This window comes from Halichoerus grypus, chromosome 9 (assembly GCF_964656455.1).
Source record: "Halichoerus grypus chromosome 9, mHalGry1.hap1.1, whole genome shotgun sequence".
NCBI classification, from domain to species: domain Eukaryota; kingdom Metazoa; phylum Chordata; class Mammalia; order Carnivora; family Phocidae; genus Halichoerus; species Halichoerus grypus.
This window is the reverse complement of record NC_135720.1, coordinates 36064815-36085183: the sequence shown is the minus strand read 5'-3', so window position 1 is coordinate 36085183 and position 20369 is coordinate 36064815. Positions and strand designations below refer to the sequence as shown.

The following is a 20369-nucleotide window of genomic DNA, read 5'->3' as shown; positions in this document are numbered from 1 at the left end:
TCACATTATACTTCAAAAGTATGAAAATATTGCTGAGAATGGAGCATCTGTGTCTTTTCACATATAACTTTTCTTGATTATTTTCTAGGAAGGCAGACTAAACATGCAGTTCTGACATAGTGCAGCATCCCATTTTGATTTCTGGGGAGCTCAGAAGCCTTCACCGGCTAAAAAAAAGTCTCTGAAAAAGGGCAAAACTTTTTGACCTTAGGAGGTTCTGATAGGAAAAACTGAAGCAATGAACACCAAGAGTACAGAAAACATTGGAATAAATTCCCCAAAGTTCTGTAACCACATTGGTGTGGGTGCACGGAGGAAGGCATAATTTCACTCTTAAAGAATCTCCCTGTTTTCACATTCTTTCATTTCTGTTAAAGCTGATCATGCAGATGATATAGTCCAGATGAATTTCTGCTTAATAGGAACTCTTGTTCACAAATTGACACTGAAAATACATTCACCATATATGTAAAAAATAAAATGGTGAGGACCCATCTTGTTTCACAGTTTGGCTTATAATTTATCAGATAATTTTTAGAAAAAGCACACTTTTGGTTTTCATAAGGGTTGGATAAAGAGAGGAGGTATGAACTTTAAAAAAAATAGTATGTGTTTCTTTTTGACACTTGGCTGCCTTTGACCGATTTATTATTTTGTGTCTGTTATCAATAAATTCAATTTCTCCAAATTTCCTAGATTAGAGTTTCCAGAAAGGAATTTAAGGTACTTATGCTTTCTAATGGTCTGTGTAGACAAGTTAGGTGCTGTTCATAACTAAGATGATCCATTCAGATAACCTAGAGCATTTGAATAGTCGGATAGAAGTCTTCAAAAAAGTCTTTGGCATATTTTTATGAACTAAATATAAGAAAACCATTACAAAGTTTAGGCCTGTATTAGTTTTCTCTTGCTGCCATAAGTTACCAAATATTTAGAGTCTTAAACACCACAAATTTATCATCTTACAGTTCCATAGTTCAGAACTATAGTTCTAACATAGGCTTAATAAGGCTAAATCAAGGTGATCACAGGACTGTGTTTTTTTTCTGGAGCCTCTAGGTGAGAATCCATTTCCTTGCCTTTTCCAGTTTGTAAAGGCTGCCCACATTTCTTTATGCAAGGCCCCTTCCTCCATCTTCAAAGTCAAAACTAGCAGATTAAGTCCTTCTCACATAACATCTCTCTGACCCCCCTTTTGCCTCTTCTTCCACTTTTAAGGACTCAAAATTAGACTGCACCCACCTGAGTGATCCCAGATAATCTCTCCATCTCAAAGTCATTAGCAAACCTTAATTCCATCTGCAATCTTAATTCCCTTTTGCCATGTAAAGTGACATATTCACAGCTCCCAGGATTAGGACATGGGCATCTTTGCAAAGCTCTTATTCTGCCTACAGAATAATACCACAGGGTTATTCCAGCAAAACAGGCCATACTTCTTGGAAATCTGAAGGGCCCCCAATTTACATAATACTCTCTTAATGGGCCCTTGGTAAGTGGTCAACAAGCCAAGGACAAGCATTAACTGGTATTGCTCATTTTTATGAAGTGAACACTCAATGGTGATGATTTCCTTCATGAGAAATTGTTGACTGATTCAGCTAAGTCTGCCCAGTTCTTTCATTATTCTTTCTGTGTCCCCTCTGACTATCTTCCACTGATTTAAAGAGGAAAGTTAATCCTTCTCATAAACAGACTGAAGAAAAATATGACTAAATCTATCACCCCTTGCTCAGCATGCATGCGTGGTGTGTATTAATCAGAGGACAAATTGGAGCCTAGAATTTGGAAGCTGCCTGCAGTGGTACCATGAGTAAGTCTTGTATCCTCACTGCTCCCAGCTGGGGTGATGCAATGACACCATGCCTCATATAGAAAAATTTTATTTATTAGATCATATCATCACCAGAAAGAAAAGATTTCTTTAATGAAAATAGCATAAAGGGCGCCTGGGTGGCTCAGTCGTTAAGCATCTGCCTTCGGCTCAGGTCATGATCCCGGAGTCCTGGGATCGAGTCCCACATCGGGGTCCCTGCTCGGCGGGAAGCCTGCTTCTCCCTCTCCCACTCCCCCTGCTTGTGTTCCTGCTCTCGCTGTCTCTCTCTCTGTCAAATAAATAAAATCTTTAAAAAAAAAAAAAGAAAATAGCATAAAGAAACTGACAAAGCAATATAATTGTGACAGAGGAAAAGTAGATCTAATAAAGTAACTTGTCCTACTAGAAAATTAGTGTTTATGAATAAAATGGTCATTAAACTCTTCAGTTTAAGCCTTGTGGTGTCACCACTTATCTTGCTTTGCATGATTCTGGCTCTGAGCATTCTGCCTATTCATCCTTTCATTTGATTTTATGTATTCGGTAATTACTATATGCCAGGACCTGTGCTAGATGCTAGAAATAAAAATGATAGGGAAGATACACAAATACATATGAGACTCATTTGAGAGTTCATAATTTAATGGGAGAGTTGATTGTAAGCAAAAAATGGCAAAATAGATAGATGGGTATGATGTTCTGGAAACAAAGGAGGTAAATTGGTATTGGCTCTTATAGAACAATTAGAATTTTTCCAGCTAAAGAAGCTCTCCATTGAGGAGCAGCATTAAGGCACAAAAGCAAGAAAGAGCATGATGTGACCAACTAATCATGAGATATGTAGTGTGGCTGAAGCAGAGGCAAATTAGGGAAAGAAATAATGCTCTATAAAATTTGGGAGTACAGGCACTAGGGAAATTTAAAAACAAGAGACTAACAGGAACAACAGACCAGCACCGTGTGGTATAAGAAGATAGCCTGTCAGCAAGGTGAAAATAACTGGAAGCAAAGAACAGCAATGTCCCCAGTTTTGCAAAAATACATTCTTGAGATGATAAGAGGCTAAAACTAAATGAGAATAAAGAGAGAATAGCACCTTTGAGAGAGATGTGAGAGATAAAATTTTCACAATTTTACTAAAGCAGATGGATTTGAGTGGGTTAAGGACTTCCACCAAAAGTCTTAAAAGAATTAAATTCCCCTGAGGTTTAACCTTAGTCAGATTAAGGCTGTTTTATTTTCGAAGGTGACTTGAGTCACTCAAATGTTTCATATTTTCACAGAAATCATCATCATCACCATCATCATCATCATTATTTTAGGAGTTATAATTTCATAGTTCTTTCCACTTTCTAAGTACTTATATATCATTTATTCCTCACGCCTATACCAAATAGTGAGAATAGTAAGAATGATCCACTCTAACTTGTAAATTAGAGGCAACTGAAGCACAAAAAGTACTTTGAGGCACCTGCGTGGCTCATTCAGTTAAGCATCTGCTTTCAGCTCAGGTCATGATCCCAGAATTCCTGGATGGAGCCCAGCGCCTGGCTCCCAGCTCAGCGGGGAGACTGCTTCTTCCTCTCCCTCTGTCCCTCCATCCTGCTTGTGTTCTCTTTCTCTCTCTCAAATATATAAATAAAATTAAAAAAAAAAGTACTTCATTTAAGGTCACATAGCTGATAAGTAATATAGCCAATTCTCTCTAAAATGCACATTTTCTGATACTCATTTCAAATTTTTTACATTTAATTTTATGCCACCTATATTTTTAAGCACACATTTTAAAAAAAATAAGGTCTTGGGGTTTAAGTAACATCAGTCAAGAATAGACAATGGCTAAATGGTTTGACAGAGAATCAGACTCAGACCTAACTTCAGAGTCCAAGGTCACAGAAGCTATAGTTTCCTGCTTCCCTGCTTACCTGCTGGAGAATTATTGGGGAAGGCTTCATGGAGAAAGCAACCTTTAAAATGTATCTTTAAGGATGTATATAGGCAAAGAGTGATTTTCAAAACACTTAACAAGTACAGTGCAATGGGTTAATGTATTAATCCACATATGAATCAAAAATGTCAAGTACACATGCATAAAGAATGCAACTGTTTACCATGTGTTGTAAGTGATAGTGAAAACCATCTATGATCTAAGTGATCTCGGAAATACTTGATGATTTTTAGAAATCACAGGTATCATTTTCTTTTTGGACAGAATTGCAAACCCATACCCAGACGTGTTTATAGTCAAGGAAGGCTGTCCAGGAGACTTTTTTTAACTCCTCAAGGTTCTGCTACAGCCAAAAAGTACCAACAGAGTTTGCAGGGCCCCAAAATGCATTTGATTTGAGGGTGACCCAGGTGTAAGGGAGAAGATTCTCCCTCTTATCCACCACCCTCCTAAGCCCCAGAACAGCAGAAAGACAAATCTGCCAATCCTACTTCTGCCTTCCTTAAGTATTTTTACTCCTCAGTATTTTTAATCACGTCCTGACTACTACCCCTTTTCTTAAAAATTCCCTGAAGCTAAGGGAAGGATTTATATACAATCATTGATCACGTGTTCCCTTTCTACCTCAATATGGTCTTCTGGCACACAGGAAGACTGTTTACTTTGCTCAGAAAAGAAACACCAAAAACATGGGCTATCAAAAATTCTTTATCCCTTTAAAACTTTTTTTTAACTTTTTTTTTAAGATTTTGTTTATTTATTTAAGAGAGAGAGAGAGACAGAGAGAGCACAAGCTGGGGGAGAGGCAGAGGGAGAGGCACAAGCAGGCTCCCTGCTGAGCAGGGAGCCTGATGTGGGGCTCGATCCCAGGACCCTGGGATCATGACCTGAGCCGAAGGCAGACGCTTAACCCACTGAGCCACCCAGGTTCCCCCCTTTAAAATTTTTTTATCAGTTGGCCTTTTTATTTCAAAGATCATCTTATTTGATTCTTAAATATTCAAACAAATACTCATTTTCCAGGGAGATTGAGTAAGACAGAGTTCATTCCTTCAGGAATTGTCACAGTTTCTTTAATTTTTAGCTCATTTGTTTAAGTCTCTCTTAGGACTTTCTCTCCTCATTAAGTGCATTACACATACCATTTGCTGCCCTTGCTACACCCTCTTAAATTGGAAGTTTCATCATACTACCCAATGGCCCTCTATTTGGGTGGAATTCCACTGACAGCAAAATTCAATAGATTACAACAAAAGCCACAGTCATTCAAAATCAAGGGGAAAATCAGGCTTCTGAGACTGTAGTGCCACTTCAAAAGCCCCAAGATTGGGTCAAGATGAGCCAGGATCATATTTCATTATTTTAAAAGAAGACTACATTCCCAACTCCACCAAATAAAGCATCATTTATGCCTGCTATAGAAGATAATTTAAGGAAGAAAAGGCTATTTTGCCATCTTTCAACTTTTCACAATCATCCAAAGTCCCTTCCTCTCTTCTTCCACTTCCCCTTTCCCTCCCTCTGACTACTTACTCTCCAGTCTCAGAAACTTTTTGTTAGGCCACTGTTTCCCCTTTTGGGGCTGGGAGATGGTCCACATTCCCCACCTCAGGGAAACTTTAGAAACTTCAAATCCCTGAAAGTGTTCTAGGATTTAAATTCCTTTTCAAAATAGAAGAGAGTAGGATACCTCTCTGTTGCAATTTGAATTTCTAAGGTCTCTTCTTGAAGCAGCCTTAGGGACATTCTAGTTATTCATCTTTGGTTTGGTCCTAAAGATGAGCTTCTAGAGCATGGTAAGTCAAAATTATTTCCTTGAGACCATGATGTAGCTCTCTGGAGTGGGCTGCTGCCTCTTAAAGCCGATATTGGAACAGAAGTGGCTTACTGGCTGAGGACTCTGTAATAATAAATGGCACTCATTAACACAAGTTGTTTGAGGGGCGCCTGGGTGGTTCAGTTGGTTAAGCGTCCAACTCTTGATTTCGACTTTGTTCATGATCTCAGGGTCGTGACACCAAGCCCCATGTTGGACTCTGCACTGGGCTTGGAGCTTTCTTGGGGTTCTCTTTCTCTCTCTCTCTCTCCTTCCGCCCCTCTCCCCACCCCCTCCATCTCTCTCTCTAAAAAAAAAAAAAAAAAAAAAAAAAAGACAAGTTGTTTGATTGAAATACTGAGCAATCATGGCATGCTTGCTTGCATATGTGAGAATAACATCAGAAGCATCTTTCTGTATACCTGTCCTTCTCCAACCTTCCCTCAAATAAAATGATGGGCATGAAATCAGGGAAAGAGAGTATTACTTATCTTTCATTTAAGTTTTTCAACAAATACTTATTGAGTAGCTACTGCATACAGGTTCTTGCCCAAAAAAAGGGGGGGAGAAGCTACCACACTCGTTGGAGCAACGGTAACATTGTTTACCTGTTTACCTAGTATGTGGGCCTCATACACCTCAAGGTCTCAAGGTTTTCTGTGTACAAAAATATGCAAATGAATCAGAAACCCTCTGCTAGAAGCCCCAATATTATCTACCTACCACCAAAATAACCTGTTCTGTGAACTGTGTTTCCTTCTGAAATATTTTTATAGGGAATCAAAATTAAGGTTGGGTTTCTACAAAAATAAGTTGATCATTTTTGCAATTATTACTACATGTTCTTCCTAATATTACAAAAAATAGTATAGTTCAGTATCACCTTGACATATTACAAAAATGCTAGGAATATAGATAAAAATTCAGTAGATAATACATCATGATACATTTAGGGACCCAGCCAAAACAGCGGAAGGAAATAAACTAGTTAGGAAACGAACTAGTGTGCTACTAACTCATTAGTAGCAAAGAGGTGGGAAATTGTGCTTCTAATGATCATGGCAGTGTTGGGAGAGAAAGTCCACATACAGAATGTTGTGTATTTGAAAAATGAAAGTAATTCTTTAATTTCTTCTGCATTAATCAGATGCCTATTAGAGGACCTATATTTTGTTTTCCTCACAACATTTTGAAAGTTCGTCAAGAAAAAAGAAGATGCAAGTGTTAATTTGACATATAGGAAGTAACGTTTCATGAGAAAAAGTTACAAGTCATGTAGCCTGGCAGACCCTGTTAATTTTAAAGGATCAAGTTTCTGAAGAACACTCATAATAGGATGAATCTTCTTGTTAGACTGGTTGAAAATTAAATGGGGAAACAAGCTTTCTGTCTTTGAGCTGGTATTTTAAATTCACCAGAAAAATAGAACTTTTCCATTTATGGTGGGAAGGAACCTATAAAGAAATATGTACGTATATAGTCATATATAATACACAAGCATGCACACACATTTGCTACACATGTGCCTACCCTCCTGACTCTCCTCTCCCCCCCTAATGCACATTAGTGCCGTGACAAAAGGACAGTGAAAGCCATAAAATGAGATACGGTAAAATCTTACTAATCTCACTTAATTATAAGGCCAATATTTCTAGGTTAGCAAACATTCAATTGCCAAAATATCTTAGAGAAATTAAACCAGTTGTATTCCACTCAAGTATATGCAACCAGTATTGATGACATAATTGCAAGGAGCTATCTTGCTGGTTTTGGAAAATGCATGTGGAAAGTATTTCTAACTAAGAACAGATATTTGCACCAAGAGAGCAGGATAAAAAGTACCTAAAACAGTTTGAAATATGCTGCTTATGATCTTATTTACATTATGAATAAAATTTATTTATTACAAATGTTAATAGAGGCTAAATGAGATTTTTCTGTTTTCCATCCTAGCTTAAGAAATCAATAGTTTGAGATAGAGTCTGTAACTCAAAAAATGTTTTAAATACTAAAGTAAGGTGAAAACATTTGAGAATGTACTGAAGGTACATTAAAAAAAAGTGAACTTCACATAGGTAATCAATAAATAGCTGAAAATATTAAATTATAGCTATAAATGTGTGTGACATCTCTACTAAAAATATCCTGGAGTAGCACACGCTAAATAGGAGACTTGGTAGTTGTTTTTCCCTCTGTGATGTAATTCCAGATTCGAGTTTCATTTTTTCCCCCATAGAACAATAAAAAGTTTCAAAGAAAGGAAGAGTGGGCTGTGGTAGAACAAGAATTAGACATCAGAATCAACTAGGGCATAAAATGATGAAAGAGATTAGAATAATATCAACATTTCTGGTATAATCAATCACTGCAAACGTGTCAGCAAGTATGAGACCATCCCTTTCTGTCAATACAACCGAGTAGACAATTTGAGTAAGGGAGGAAGTAGAGTCCAGTCAAACATGGCTATCAACACTTCTCTTTCTGTCTCAGAAGAGCAAAATTCTGAGGGAAGTTCTTGGAACAAACAGAAATTTATCCAAATGAAGTCAAATGATAAATGCCAAGAGAATATTCTTTCTTTGGAATTCTTTCAGTTCTTCGACTTAACCAGCTGGAATGAATTTTCAAGTAGCATTTTGTTCAGCCTTTTGAAATGAAGGACTTTCCTGTTAATTGGCAAGCTATATTTCATCAAAGATGAAGACAGTGCTCTTGGCTTAGTTATTCTCTTTGAAAAAGAAAAAAAAAAGGCATTTGGTGGATATATACCCTTAACAAACTCCAGAATATGCATTTCAAATGTGAAGGACTGAACTGTGAGCCTATACACCAAACTAAAGAAAAATGGGGAAAATTCAAATACCAATGTTATTCTAAGCTCTGCATGAAAACTCGCTAGTATATTATACTGTGCTCCCTCCTGAGAGGAATATGTAAGGATGGAAAAAGATTTGAAAAACATTAACGTTCAGAATCAAATATTGATACAACTGAGGTTTTTGGTTTTCTAAGGTAAATGAATTGGGTAAGTCACAAATTTAAGCATTCTTTATTGTGTTACTTTAAAATGTGTTTTGAGGACAGGGATAGCGTGATTATCAACTCAGAAAGATTTAGAGCAAGAAAATAAAATTAGCCAGGAAAAAAAATATTTAAGACTCAGATTTTCAAACTAACCTACACTTTAGGCAGTACTTTCAACTTAATTGCTGATTAGTGATATGTTAAATACACATTTAAAATTTAAATTGACACAGAATTAGGCAGCCTGATTTATCACAAGAACATGAAAAGTTTTTTGTTTTTTTTTTAAAGATTTTATTTATTTATTTGAGAGAGAGAGAATGAGAGACAGAGAGCAAGAGAGAGAAGAGGGTCAGAGGGAGAAGCAGACCCCCCGCTGAGCAGGGAGCCCGACGTGGGACTCGATCCCGGGACTCCAGGATCATGACCTGAGCCGAAGGCAGTCGCTTAACCAACTGAGCCACCCAGGCGCCCGAACATGAAAAGTTTTAAAAAGGAATTAATTATAATGTAATACTAAAGAAATAATGTTTTCAGGCTTCTTAAGGGAATCAATAAGTAGTCTGGAATGACAATTATGTATTTTGCTTTAAAATAATTTTATGAGAAAACCTATTCATGATACTATTTATATACTTTGAGTCTGGCAATATGTGTATGATAGGCATTTTCTTATTTATTTATTTATTTTTATTAACATACAATGTATTATTTGTTTCAGGGGTACAGGTCTGTGATTCATCAGTCTTACACAATTCACAGTGCTCACCATAGCACATACCCTGCCCAATTCCATCACCCAGCCATCCCATCCCTCCCACCCCCCTCCACTCCAGCAACCCTCAGTTTGTTTCCTGAGATTAAGAGTCTCTTATGGTTTGTCTCCCTCTCTGGTTTCATCTTGTTTCATTTTTTCCTCTCTTCCCCTATGATCCTCTGCCTTGTTTCTCAAATTCCACATATCAGTGAGATCATATGATAATTGTCTTTCTCTGATTGACTTATTTCACTTAGCATACTACCCTCTAGTTCCATCCAAGTCATTGCAAATGGCAAGATTTCATTTTTTGATGGCTGCATAATATTCCATTATATATATATATATATATATATATATATATATATATATATGCCACATCTTTTTATGCATTCATATGACAGGAATTTTCAAAGAGACTATTTTACTGGCTTTTTAAAATATTTAAATTGCTATAATAGATTTTTCTTTAATTTTCTGTTTAAGTCCAATTTAGTTAACATATAGTGTATTATTAGATCCAGGGGTAGAATTTAGTGATTTATCAGTTGCATATAACACCCAGTGCGCATTACATCAAGTGCCCCCCTTAATGCCCATCACCTTATTACCCTATCCCCCTACCCACGTCCCCTCCAGCAACCCTCAGTTTGTTTCTTATAGTTAGAAGTCTTTTATGGTTTACCTCCCTCTCTGTTTTCATCTTATTTTATTTTTCTTTCCCTTCCCCTATGTTCACCTCTTTTCTTAAATTTCGTGCCCTCCTATGTTTTTAAAATATTATAAAATAAAATACAGGATACCCTTTACTTTTATAATGCGTAGGTTGTAAATATTGCAAATAGTAAAAAATCTCTGGGCACTTTCTCCTTTGTGCTTTTAACTATTCTTTTAACACTGATGATTTACAACAGGAAGACGTCCTAGTATGCCTAGTATGCAATATCCAGTATCTTTAAGTTTCTTTTGGACTCTAACTAATGTCCCTCTTGAGTGCAAGGAGTCCAGGCTAGGGTTCTGGGCAGCAGAAGCAATGAGATGGAATAGAGTTACCTTGGGTGAAAGGGCCATGGAAATTTCTGTCAGCACAGAGCTAAAATTCAAAATTTCAGATCCTGAATCTTCAGTGAGTGATGAAATTATTTGAACAACAGGAAAAAATCTGTCAAGGTGAACTAAAAGTAATCAGTTCATAAGGAAAGTATTCAACTTGACAAAAGAAAGTTTATTATGCAAAAGCAGATTATGAAAATAGAAGTTCTAAAAATTTGTCACTGTTGATGTTTATGACGTTTGCTATAAAATGAAATGATTTATAATAGGACTGCATTCATGACTCACTAGGATTTTTAAATCTAAGTCAGTACAGTTTTTCTTTCTCTCTTTTGTTGTTAAGTGTAACAAAATATAAAAATCTCTGATAATTATATGAGGATTTCAGAAATGTAGCAGTGGTAGTTTAAAGGTAAAATAAAGTTTCTAAGTTATATATAAATGACATAATAGGTAAATAATTTCCAAAATTCACATATACTACATCCTACCTCTTTACGACTGGGAAGGGGATGGAAATACTGAAAAATACATAGACTGTAAGAAGAGAGGAGAGAATGAGGTGACTGGCTGGTGCTGACATAGAACATCTCTTTCAAAATGTTGTTAGGATCTGGTGAGCAAATTGCTGCTCAGAATTCAAATTCCAAGAGGTTAAAAAAGTATATCCTAAGCCATAATTCTTATAAAACTCTCTGTTGTATTAGGTTAGTCCACACACTTTCCTTGCCCCCCTTTTTTGACTGAGTAGCTTACGCATGAAATAAAACAAGATGCCATACCACACGGTGCTCTGTTGAGATGTGCCACGAGGCAGAAGGGCACGGTGTGGTTAAGAGCCTCATTTTCCTCAGTGTTAGGTGGAGGTTATAGTAGAGCTTGTAGACATGGTGCTCTCACTTAGAAGCATGCCTGCTACAGGGCGCCTGCCTGGTGACTCTCCGTTTTCAGCTCAGGTCGTGATTTCAGGGTTGTGAGATCAAGCCCCACGTGGGACTATGTGCTCAGCAGGGAGTCGCCTTGAGATTCTTTCACTCTCCCTCTGCCCCTGCCCCTCCCCACACCTGCTCACTTGAGCTCTCTCTCTCAAATAAATAAATCTTAAAAAAAGAAGAAGAAGAAGAAATATGCCTGGTACATATAAGTGTCCATTAAACTTTAATTACCATTACTTTTACTGTTTCTAGAAACAGACCACCCTAGTCATTTTCACTGTGCTTACTGCAACAGGCTACTAATTGGGAGCTTACTGAGCAAAGAGGGTAGAAATATCAGTAACCTAATCTAGGAAAAGGTGAGTGAGAGAGGAAGGTCCCCCTGAAGGAGTGACATGTGGCAGAGAATTAAACACAAAGTCTGCGTTAGAGCAAGGGATGCTAGAGAATGCATTCTGGTGAATGTATCCAACACAGGGGATCAGTAAACATAGTGGGTTGTGGTGAGTGAAGTGCAGGGGTGACTAAGAAGAGAAGTATGAGGCCACTGAAGGGAGTGACAAAGTGAGCAGGGGCCAGGACAGAGGACCAGGACCCTGAGTGCCATGTTAAGACAGCTGGGTTTATCCCCTTTCACCTCCTAAAATTTACACTCGGTGTTTTACAGTCAGGACACTCTTGTTTCTGAATTCCTAAAAGAATGTGACACAAATGGATTGCATCTCTCGTATTAGTCTTTTTCACCTGTTGGGAAAATGCTATTTCAATCGTAATATATTTTAAATGATCAGAGCTAGCTTTGCAAAAATGGTTCAGGGTAATTTCCCAAATTAACAGCGTTCGGTAGACTATGTAATTCTATGCCAAATTATTTTTCTGTGAATAATTAATCAGAAGATCTTGGAAGTTAAATAGAAATGCAATTAAATTAATTCAGGTATTAAACTACAGAAAAAATAATTCAGGTAGCTTTTAAACTTCAATTTGGAGAAATTAAGTGTCTATTTACAAATCCATTCCTTCATATTTTCACTATATTTGCTATAAATTCCTAGGTTAGAGTAATGTCAAGGAAATAATATCAAGGAAATAAGTATTTCTATTTTTTTAAAGACTTATGTATTTGACAGAGAGAGAGAACACGAGAGAGGGAACACAAGCAGGGAGAGGGGGAAAGGGAGAAGCAGGCTTCCCGCCGAGCAGGGAGTCCGACGCGGGGCTCGATCCCAGCACCCTGGGATCATGACCTGAGCCGAAGGCAGGCACTTAACCGACTGAGCCACCCAGGCGCCCCTATTTCTATTTTATTTTTAAAAAACAAACAAACACGGGGCGCCTGAGTGGCTCAGTCGTTAAGCGTCTGCCTTCGGCTCAGGTCATGGTCCCAGGGTGCTAGGATCGAGCCCCGCGTCGGGCTCCCTGCTCGGCGGGAAGCCTGCTTCTCCCTCTCCCACTCCCCCTGCTTGTGTTCCCTCTCTCGCTATGTCTCTGTCAAATAAATAAATAAAATCTTTAAAAACAAACAAACAAACAACAAAAGGTTTGAACGCATTCCTGAAGCAAATTCTACGGGGTAATAATACAGCTGAAAAGGAATTTGGCCTTTCTGACTTTCAACTGTGTTCTCTACCACTGGGTCAGGCTGTTCTGTGTTTGTATAGTCCACAATTCAAAAGCCTTTATATATTATATGTAACTACGTACCAGATCGTAATTGCTGAAGAAGTTAGACTATAGCAATTTCCCCTCCTCTGCAAAATTTCCCCAGTGACATATTAACTAAAAGGAATAAAATTTGGAATTTTCATCCTCTATACATAAAAATCAGGTCAATTCTAGATTAAAAATCATTAGATTAACCCCATTTTCGCACAATTTGTGCTTTTTTGAAGGTATAAAACCATGCGTTTCCAATTGAACCTCATTCCACAACCAATAAAGAGAAAACATCTAGCAATACATTATATTTTAATGGGCTATTTATTTAATTGGTTTTAGTTATAGATTCAATAATATTTAGTCCTCCGTCTAGAATGTGAGATACACTTCAGCTTTTTGAGAAAAATTATACAGCTTGTCTTGGAAGTGGAGCTATTGAAAGCTCAATAGCTCCCCTTAGTGGTGTCATTCAAGAAATTCACCAAGAAGTCTCCTAAATACCTCTGTGCACATTTCTAAACATTCAGAAAATTGTGAACTAATATTCACAATTTGAGTAATTCCCAACAAATAAATTCTATCTGTGATTCTGTGGAAGCAAATTTTTATAACCCTATTACACTTTAAAAGGTAATTTAGCATTTTCTATAGTTTTCATTTTTCACTTGGAACTTAAATAATACATAATTTAGGAAAAATAATTCAGGACTGTTTCCTTCTCTCTTTGTTCTTTTTTACATGTTTATTCCTTTTAGTTCATATTTGTATTTGAACAGGTTTTAAAAAGACAACCTGAAACTGATTTTCATTTTGTATCTAAGTGTCTGTTCCAAATGCACCTAATCAGAAAACTTGCCTTAAAAATTAGTAGCTACAGTATGTCAAAAAACATACTTTATATATATAAAGAAATTAAATGAGAAACCATATGATGTGAAATAAACTTTGAGAGTATACATTTAAAAAAATTGGACCTTCTATTGGTTTACAGCTGTGGGTCTTATTCTTTACCAGAATAAACTCAGGGTGAATTTGTTAACTACAGGTTCCTGGGCCCCTCATAAGACCTACTGAATCGTAAGCTCCAGGGGTGGGGCCTAGGAATATGTATTTCTCAAAGTCATCTATGCTGGGAAACCTGGCCTGCAGAAGGCCCTAGGAGGTGCTTAGATAAATGACTATGTATTTCTGTCCTAATAGGAAATAATTTCAGTATCTCAAAAATATCACCTATTCAATCATGTGATACTGATCTGCAATGAAATCTTAAATAATATGTGGCTAGACTGATCTGCACAGAGATTTTAGCTACTCTTTTAAAAGTTAAGGCTCAACACTGGGTATTATATAAGACTGATGAATCACTGACCTCTACCTCTGAAACCAATAATACATTATATGTTAATTGAATCTAAATTTTAAAAAAAAAGTTAAGGCCCAAAAATAAATACCTGTCACTGTGTACACACCCTTTATGGGTTCTAATTACAAAAGTGCCCCTGAAATAGGAAATAAGGTCACATGTCAGGATATCCTATTGGCCTTTTCTAAACTAGTCACAGAAACATCCAAACTCTGCCCTACTCTCAGATTCTAATACTTGCCCTTTTCCCATTTTCAGTATCACTGATCCTCAGGACAAACTCCCAACATGGCAAATGAGTCCTGTACATCGTTCCAGCTTCTCTGAGTAATGTCCTATATTTAGACTCTGATCAAACCACGGAAGTCTACTTTTTCAGTTCCCCGGATTCACCATGTCCTTGCATGCCTTCATTGACGTACTGTTCACTGCCCGACATCCCCTTTTGCCCTCTTCGGCCTGGCAAGCGCTCACTCATTCTGTAAGGCTCAAAAACATCACCCCATCTGGGGAGTCTTTCTCGATCTCCGTTGGCAGAGGTCAATGCTTTCCTTGCTGTGCTCCCATTAAGAGTTTGCACACGCCTCTCTCTATTTTACCATTAGCTTGTAACTACAATTATTGTGTCTATCTCCATGTCTCATTTGTATCCCCAAGTTGTAGCACACATTTTGGCATGGAGTAGAAGCTTAATTCATATTTTTGTAATGAGTTAATAACATCAGCTCTCATTTTTCCATGATTAATGTGTGCCAGGCCCTATGCTAAGTGCTTTACAAGCATCTCGTGTAAACTTTACAACATTTAGAAAGTAGTAATGATTATCCACAGGTTAAATATCAGCTAATCCTGAGAGATACCAACAAATTGCCAAAAGTCACACAACTAGTTGGTGGCAGACCTAGAATTTGAGCACTGTGTTTTTCTGACCATAAAAACAGCAGTCTTAAACAAATGTTGCACCATAAAGGCTCAGGTCGTACTTGATTGCTAATAGCAATTTCTCTTGGATGGTCTCTATCCGACATCAACCTCATACCTGGAACATCGAGGGATGACGATCATTAGAACACTCTACAACCCAATTCTGGTGCATGTGTACACATGCATAATCAGTGATATTGATTGAATATCAGTGATATTGATTGATTGATTTGAAACGCAAACACGTATATAAGATAGTGATAAGTTTTCTTAGTTTGCAAACTTACCAAAAAAAGTATAAAACAATTGACCACATCAATAAAAAGTCATCAGAATAGAAAAAGAAGTCCGCTTTAATGAAAACCTTACAAAATTTCCCAAATTGCATGTAATTTTTAGTGGATTGCAGCCACTCTCCCGCATTTCTATTTTATTTCTTGGACGAGAGGAAAATATATTATTTATGCGAAAGGGTAGTTAGTGTTTACAACCACTAACACATGGTGTGTAAAAAATAATAATCCCATTTTTCTATTGTGCAATAGCCCTCTGTTGGGCAACAATCATGTACAATGTGCTAGTTTCCTGTTACTTTACTAGAGCCTCCCCTTACACTCACTGCCCAGACTAAATAGTTATTCCTTGGCTAATAAAACTATAATACTGAGTTTCATGCTACTTCCAAAAATGTTTCTGCCTGTCTTAAGAAATAGTCGTATCAGTTTGCTAACAAGCAGAAATGCACTGTAAGTTGAAATTGTTGTCACATGTGGCTAAAAAACATATAAATCAATCTGTGGCCAAGAAAGAAACAATATATTTCTTATGCGTTCAGAATATTATGGTTAAGATCACAGCTGTAAGACGTTGGACCATCATCAAGAGAACAATGTCAAACACGGAACTTTTGGATAATTTCCATAAAAATAACATTTTGTTTGGGGCCAGTAGTTTTTATGGAACTTTGGAATAATTTTCACTGACAATTTTTTTTAGAGTTGAACTTGAACACCTCCAAAATGCTCCTCAAAATGGAAATACTATGTAATCTAACTTTTGTGACCAGGTCCTTCTGAAAACCAAGCACATATCATGAAAACCAGCCTTTCTCTCTTTCACTTTGTACAGTTTCATGAAAATTAAATTATGCTGCATACTCAGGAAGGTAAATTTACTCTTCAGTTTTCTCTGTTTAATTACCAAGTTCAAGTCATCAGCACCTCAAATGTGTAATAATTAAAGCCAGAATGAGAAAAAGAAACTAGATTCCTTCCTCAGAAATTTTATCAATCCAGCAAATTCTTTCAAGTGAAAAGAGTAATGGCATTGGTCAATCAGTGTACAACTAGTTAAGCTCTAGGTATAATGTCTTTTTAGAGTCCAGAATTTGGAGGTGCATTATGTTTAGCCCAACAAGGCAAGTTTTCATAAAGTAGTTGGAAGATTTTATAAATATAGTCTCAGACAAAGCTCGCTGTGGCATAAAATCATTAATCCAAGGAGATTTTGTTGGCCCAGGATACATATGCGGTATTAATAATATTGTTCCCTAGGATTCTGTAACCAGAGCTCAAGAAGAAGAAAGCCAAACCACTGTATTCAATATTTCCAGCCTATTTCAGGACATGAAAATATTTTGGTTCTCTCATACAAATAAATTCTCCAAAATACTTTGTCTAAAATGATTTTTTGCAGACAGATACTAATTTCAAATTTTACATGGCTCAGTCTGTGGGGATGCACATTATCAGAATTTGTCCCACATCAAGGAGTGGTTGGTTCCTAGTTTTCATTTCCTATGATATTGACTTAATTCAGTAATTTCTCTTTGGGATATATATACATATATATAGTGATGGATGCTACTAAAACCATGCCCTCAAAAATTATTTTGCACTGTAGACTAAATATATATATATATATATAATGTTTACATGATAATAAAATACTTAGTTAATTCACTGTCTAGAAATAAATGAAAATAAGAAACAAAACAAAAAAAGAAATAAATGAAAACAGCCCATCCAATTTGATGCAAGTCTCATGCACTTTGCTCAAATTACTCTCTTCCCCTAAAACTCTTAGCAATTTTCCAATGCCAACAGAATGAAACTCAGTTCTTCTCCCTGGCTCCACTCTAGCTTGCAGTATGCCTTTCCACATCAAAACCTTTAAGGTCATGTTGATTCCACTTTTTAAAATGCCCCGTACTGTGAATCTGAACTAAATCTACACTTCAAACCCAGTTCAAGATCAGGGATCTCCATGGAATCTAGTGTATATCCAATAAATATTTGCTCATTTGAGTGAGAGAGACACAATGTTCCTGCCTGCATAGCTGATACCATAGGGTTATTGATAAGTTATAGTTAGCACTCTGCATGTAATTGCAAAGGAAATTAATTTCAACATATAAACATTTGCGTTGAAATAAAGTACAGTTATCCTGGTATTTGCATATTTGTTATGTAAAGCAATTCTCCTTTAGTAGATGGCATGCAGTTATATCAGCAGATTGCAAATATGTAACTGTTCCTTGGAAAAATTTGAATACAAAGTAGTGCCTTAAATAGGAGTCAGATAACATATACACATTAAAAATTTCTTATATGGCAAGAAATCTATTCAAAACTTTATATTAAATATTCGTAAGTAACTACCATGTAAAATAATGATCAAACTTATAACTATAGAACCTTCTACTGTCCAAAACTATCATATATTAATTGTTTCATTATATTTTGTGATCCATGTTCACATTTCTTGAAATATGGTACAGATTTCAACAAAAGTAGCTGCGTGAATGATCTAAATGTTAGATACTTGGTATCTATGGGTATGATATCCAACCCAAGAGAAATTTAACTCGTTTTTTAAAACTTAGAATAACCAAACAGAACATGATTGAATGTATTTTTAAAAGGTGTATTCTTTCATTTCAGGGAAAAAAGGAAGGGAGAGGAAAAGAAAAAAACCTAATAAAGAAGAAAGTAAGGACGCAATACCTGATAACAAAGGTCTGGAACCCAGCAGAGAAACTCCAGAACAACGAGAAAACAAAGACAAACAGCAGCAAAAGAAGCGAAAGGTCCAAGATAAACAACAGAAATCGGTATCGGTCAGCACTGTACATTAGAGGGTCCCATGAGATCGTTGTAAACTCATGATGCTGCTATCTCAACCAGATGCCCAGGACAGGTGCTCTAGCCATTAGGACCACAAATGGACAACGTGTCAGTTACTGCTCAGTCTCAACAACATTCCAAATAGTTGCTATAGTCTTCATACAAGCATAGTTAACAACAAAGAGCCAAAAGTTCAAAGAAGGGATGTTTTCAAATGGTTATCTTACAGGCTTCTGTGCATTTCTAAGAGACAAGAAATTTTGTACATAATTATCAATAGGCTATAAGATGTAACAACATAATGATGACATCTGGAGAAGCAACATCTTTTCCCTCTAAAAATCATTTTCAAGCTATTGCTTTAAGAAGCGAAAAGATAGTTCTGCAAATTCAGAGATGCAGTATCCCTTCAAAGTAAATAAGAGATCAGGGAAGAGAAGCATCTTTCAAAGTACGGTGTTGTTTTGTCCAGGAGATCTAGAGAGTGCTTAAATATTAGGGCCTGGCATTTGGGATCATAGGAATTGTCCCCACAGAAACGACTGTTTTCAGATCGGTTCTATTGCTCTCACCATGTCCTTCTGCAAGAAACAGGAGAGTGTACACCAGAGTTAAGCATTATGTATGGGATTGGAGAAGGGCAAAATGTGGAAGAAACCATAGCGTTGGAGATGACTTCTGTGCTTTACAAAACTGTGAAGGGTTGTGATTACCTGGAACAGGTCTCCAATCGATGTCAGCACTGTGTGGTTCAGCCTCTGCTACCCCTCGGGTTATAGAAGTCTGTAAACATGGACCTGTAACTTCCAAAAGCAAAATCATACTTATTAGAAGAAAATTCTGATTTCATAGAAAAACAAAAACTAGAGCAAGGAGAATAGAACATGTTTGCAAAGTCATGTGTGTTCTGAGTGAAAAACAGTTTTATTACCTGCTTAATGGTCCACCTGGAACTAAAAGGGATACTACTTTCTAACAAGGTGTATCTAGTAGGGGGGAAAGCCACCACAATAAATATATTTGTTGATAGTTTTTAAAGTTTTGTTCATTTTGTTTTATTGTTTGTTTTATTGGAAACTTGTTATGCTTACGAACTCATGAATTAGGAAAGGGAATTCTGTATCCTATGTAATCTGAACATATTACATTTCTCAATGCTTGCTTTTGGAATCCACCTTTTGTAAGTAGATAGAGATTTACTTATAGGATATTAGGAGATATTTATTCAACTTTTCCCTTAATCGACAAAATTCTAATTCTAGGTGCATAGGCCTCCCGAAATGATTTCACTGCTCCCCCTTCATTGCTTAGAAATTAGCATCTTTCCTTGTATGTCAGTTCCTCCTGCATCTTGAACATTTGGCCTTTTCTTCTCCATATTTTCTCAGTCTGTGGATCTCTTTTGGGGATTGAAGTCACCCTAGCTGAAGCCCTCACCAGTGTTTCACAGAAGACACAGCCAGCCCAGGGCAGGAGGAGACATCTCTGAGCAAGCAGCACCGAATCTCGTGGCCCACCTTAACCTTCCTGTTGTAGTGGAAGGACGCACAGCTGCTCTGCCCACCATACTTCCTAGCCCTCTAAAGATCAATGCTTTCTGAAGAACTGGCAATGGAATCTGGCTTCTGGCTGCCTATCTCTGGTCACTCTTTTTCCACCAACTGTACTGTTCATGTGGACTGCTTGGCTTAATTCATTTTTCACTTCTCTTGTTGTCTTCCAAGATATAAAATTTTTGAATGATGCATTTCTGTTTCTCACTTTGGTGTTTTCTTTCCTAGTGTGCACGAGATAAGTGTTTCAACTAACTAGATCTATTCCCAATGTACAAAAATAATTCTATTTTCAACTACAGCTTATATCACCAAGGAGAAATAAACCTTTTCCTACAAAACTATATTAAATGGAAGTATATTCCCATGTTCTAGAACTTTTGGATGGCTTCAGAC

The 20369-nt window shown here is 36.9% G+C and overlaps 1 protein-coding gene across 3 annotated transcripts in view; it reads left to right on the top strand.

Moving 5' to 3' along the window:
* RSPO3 (R-spondin 3) overlaps positions 1 to 20167 on the top strand; it is an 89360-nt gene extending 69193 nt beyond the window's left edge. For 2 of the 3 annotated variants that reach the window (XM_036085432.2, XM_036085434.2), the window contains exons 5-6: positions 18238 to 18407; positions 19809 to 20167. In XM_036085432.2, the coding sequence (XP_035941325.1) occupies positions 18238 to 18407; positions 19809 to 19844 (206 nt within the window). In that variant the 3' untranslated portion in view covers positions 19845 to 20167. Of the gene's footprint in view, positions 1 to 18237 lie in introns of all 3 variants that reach the window. The other variant, XM_036085433.2, reaches the window with a different exon arrangement.
* Positions 20168 to 20369: the final 202 nt, after the last annotated feature.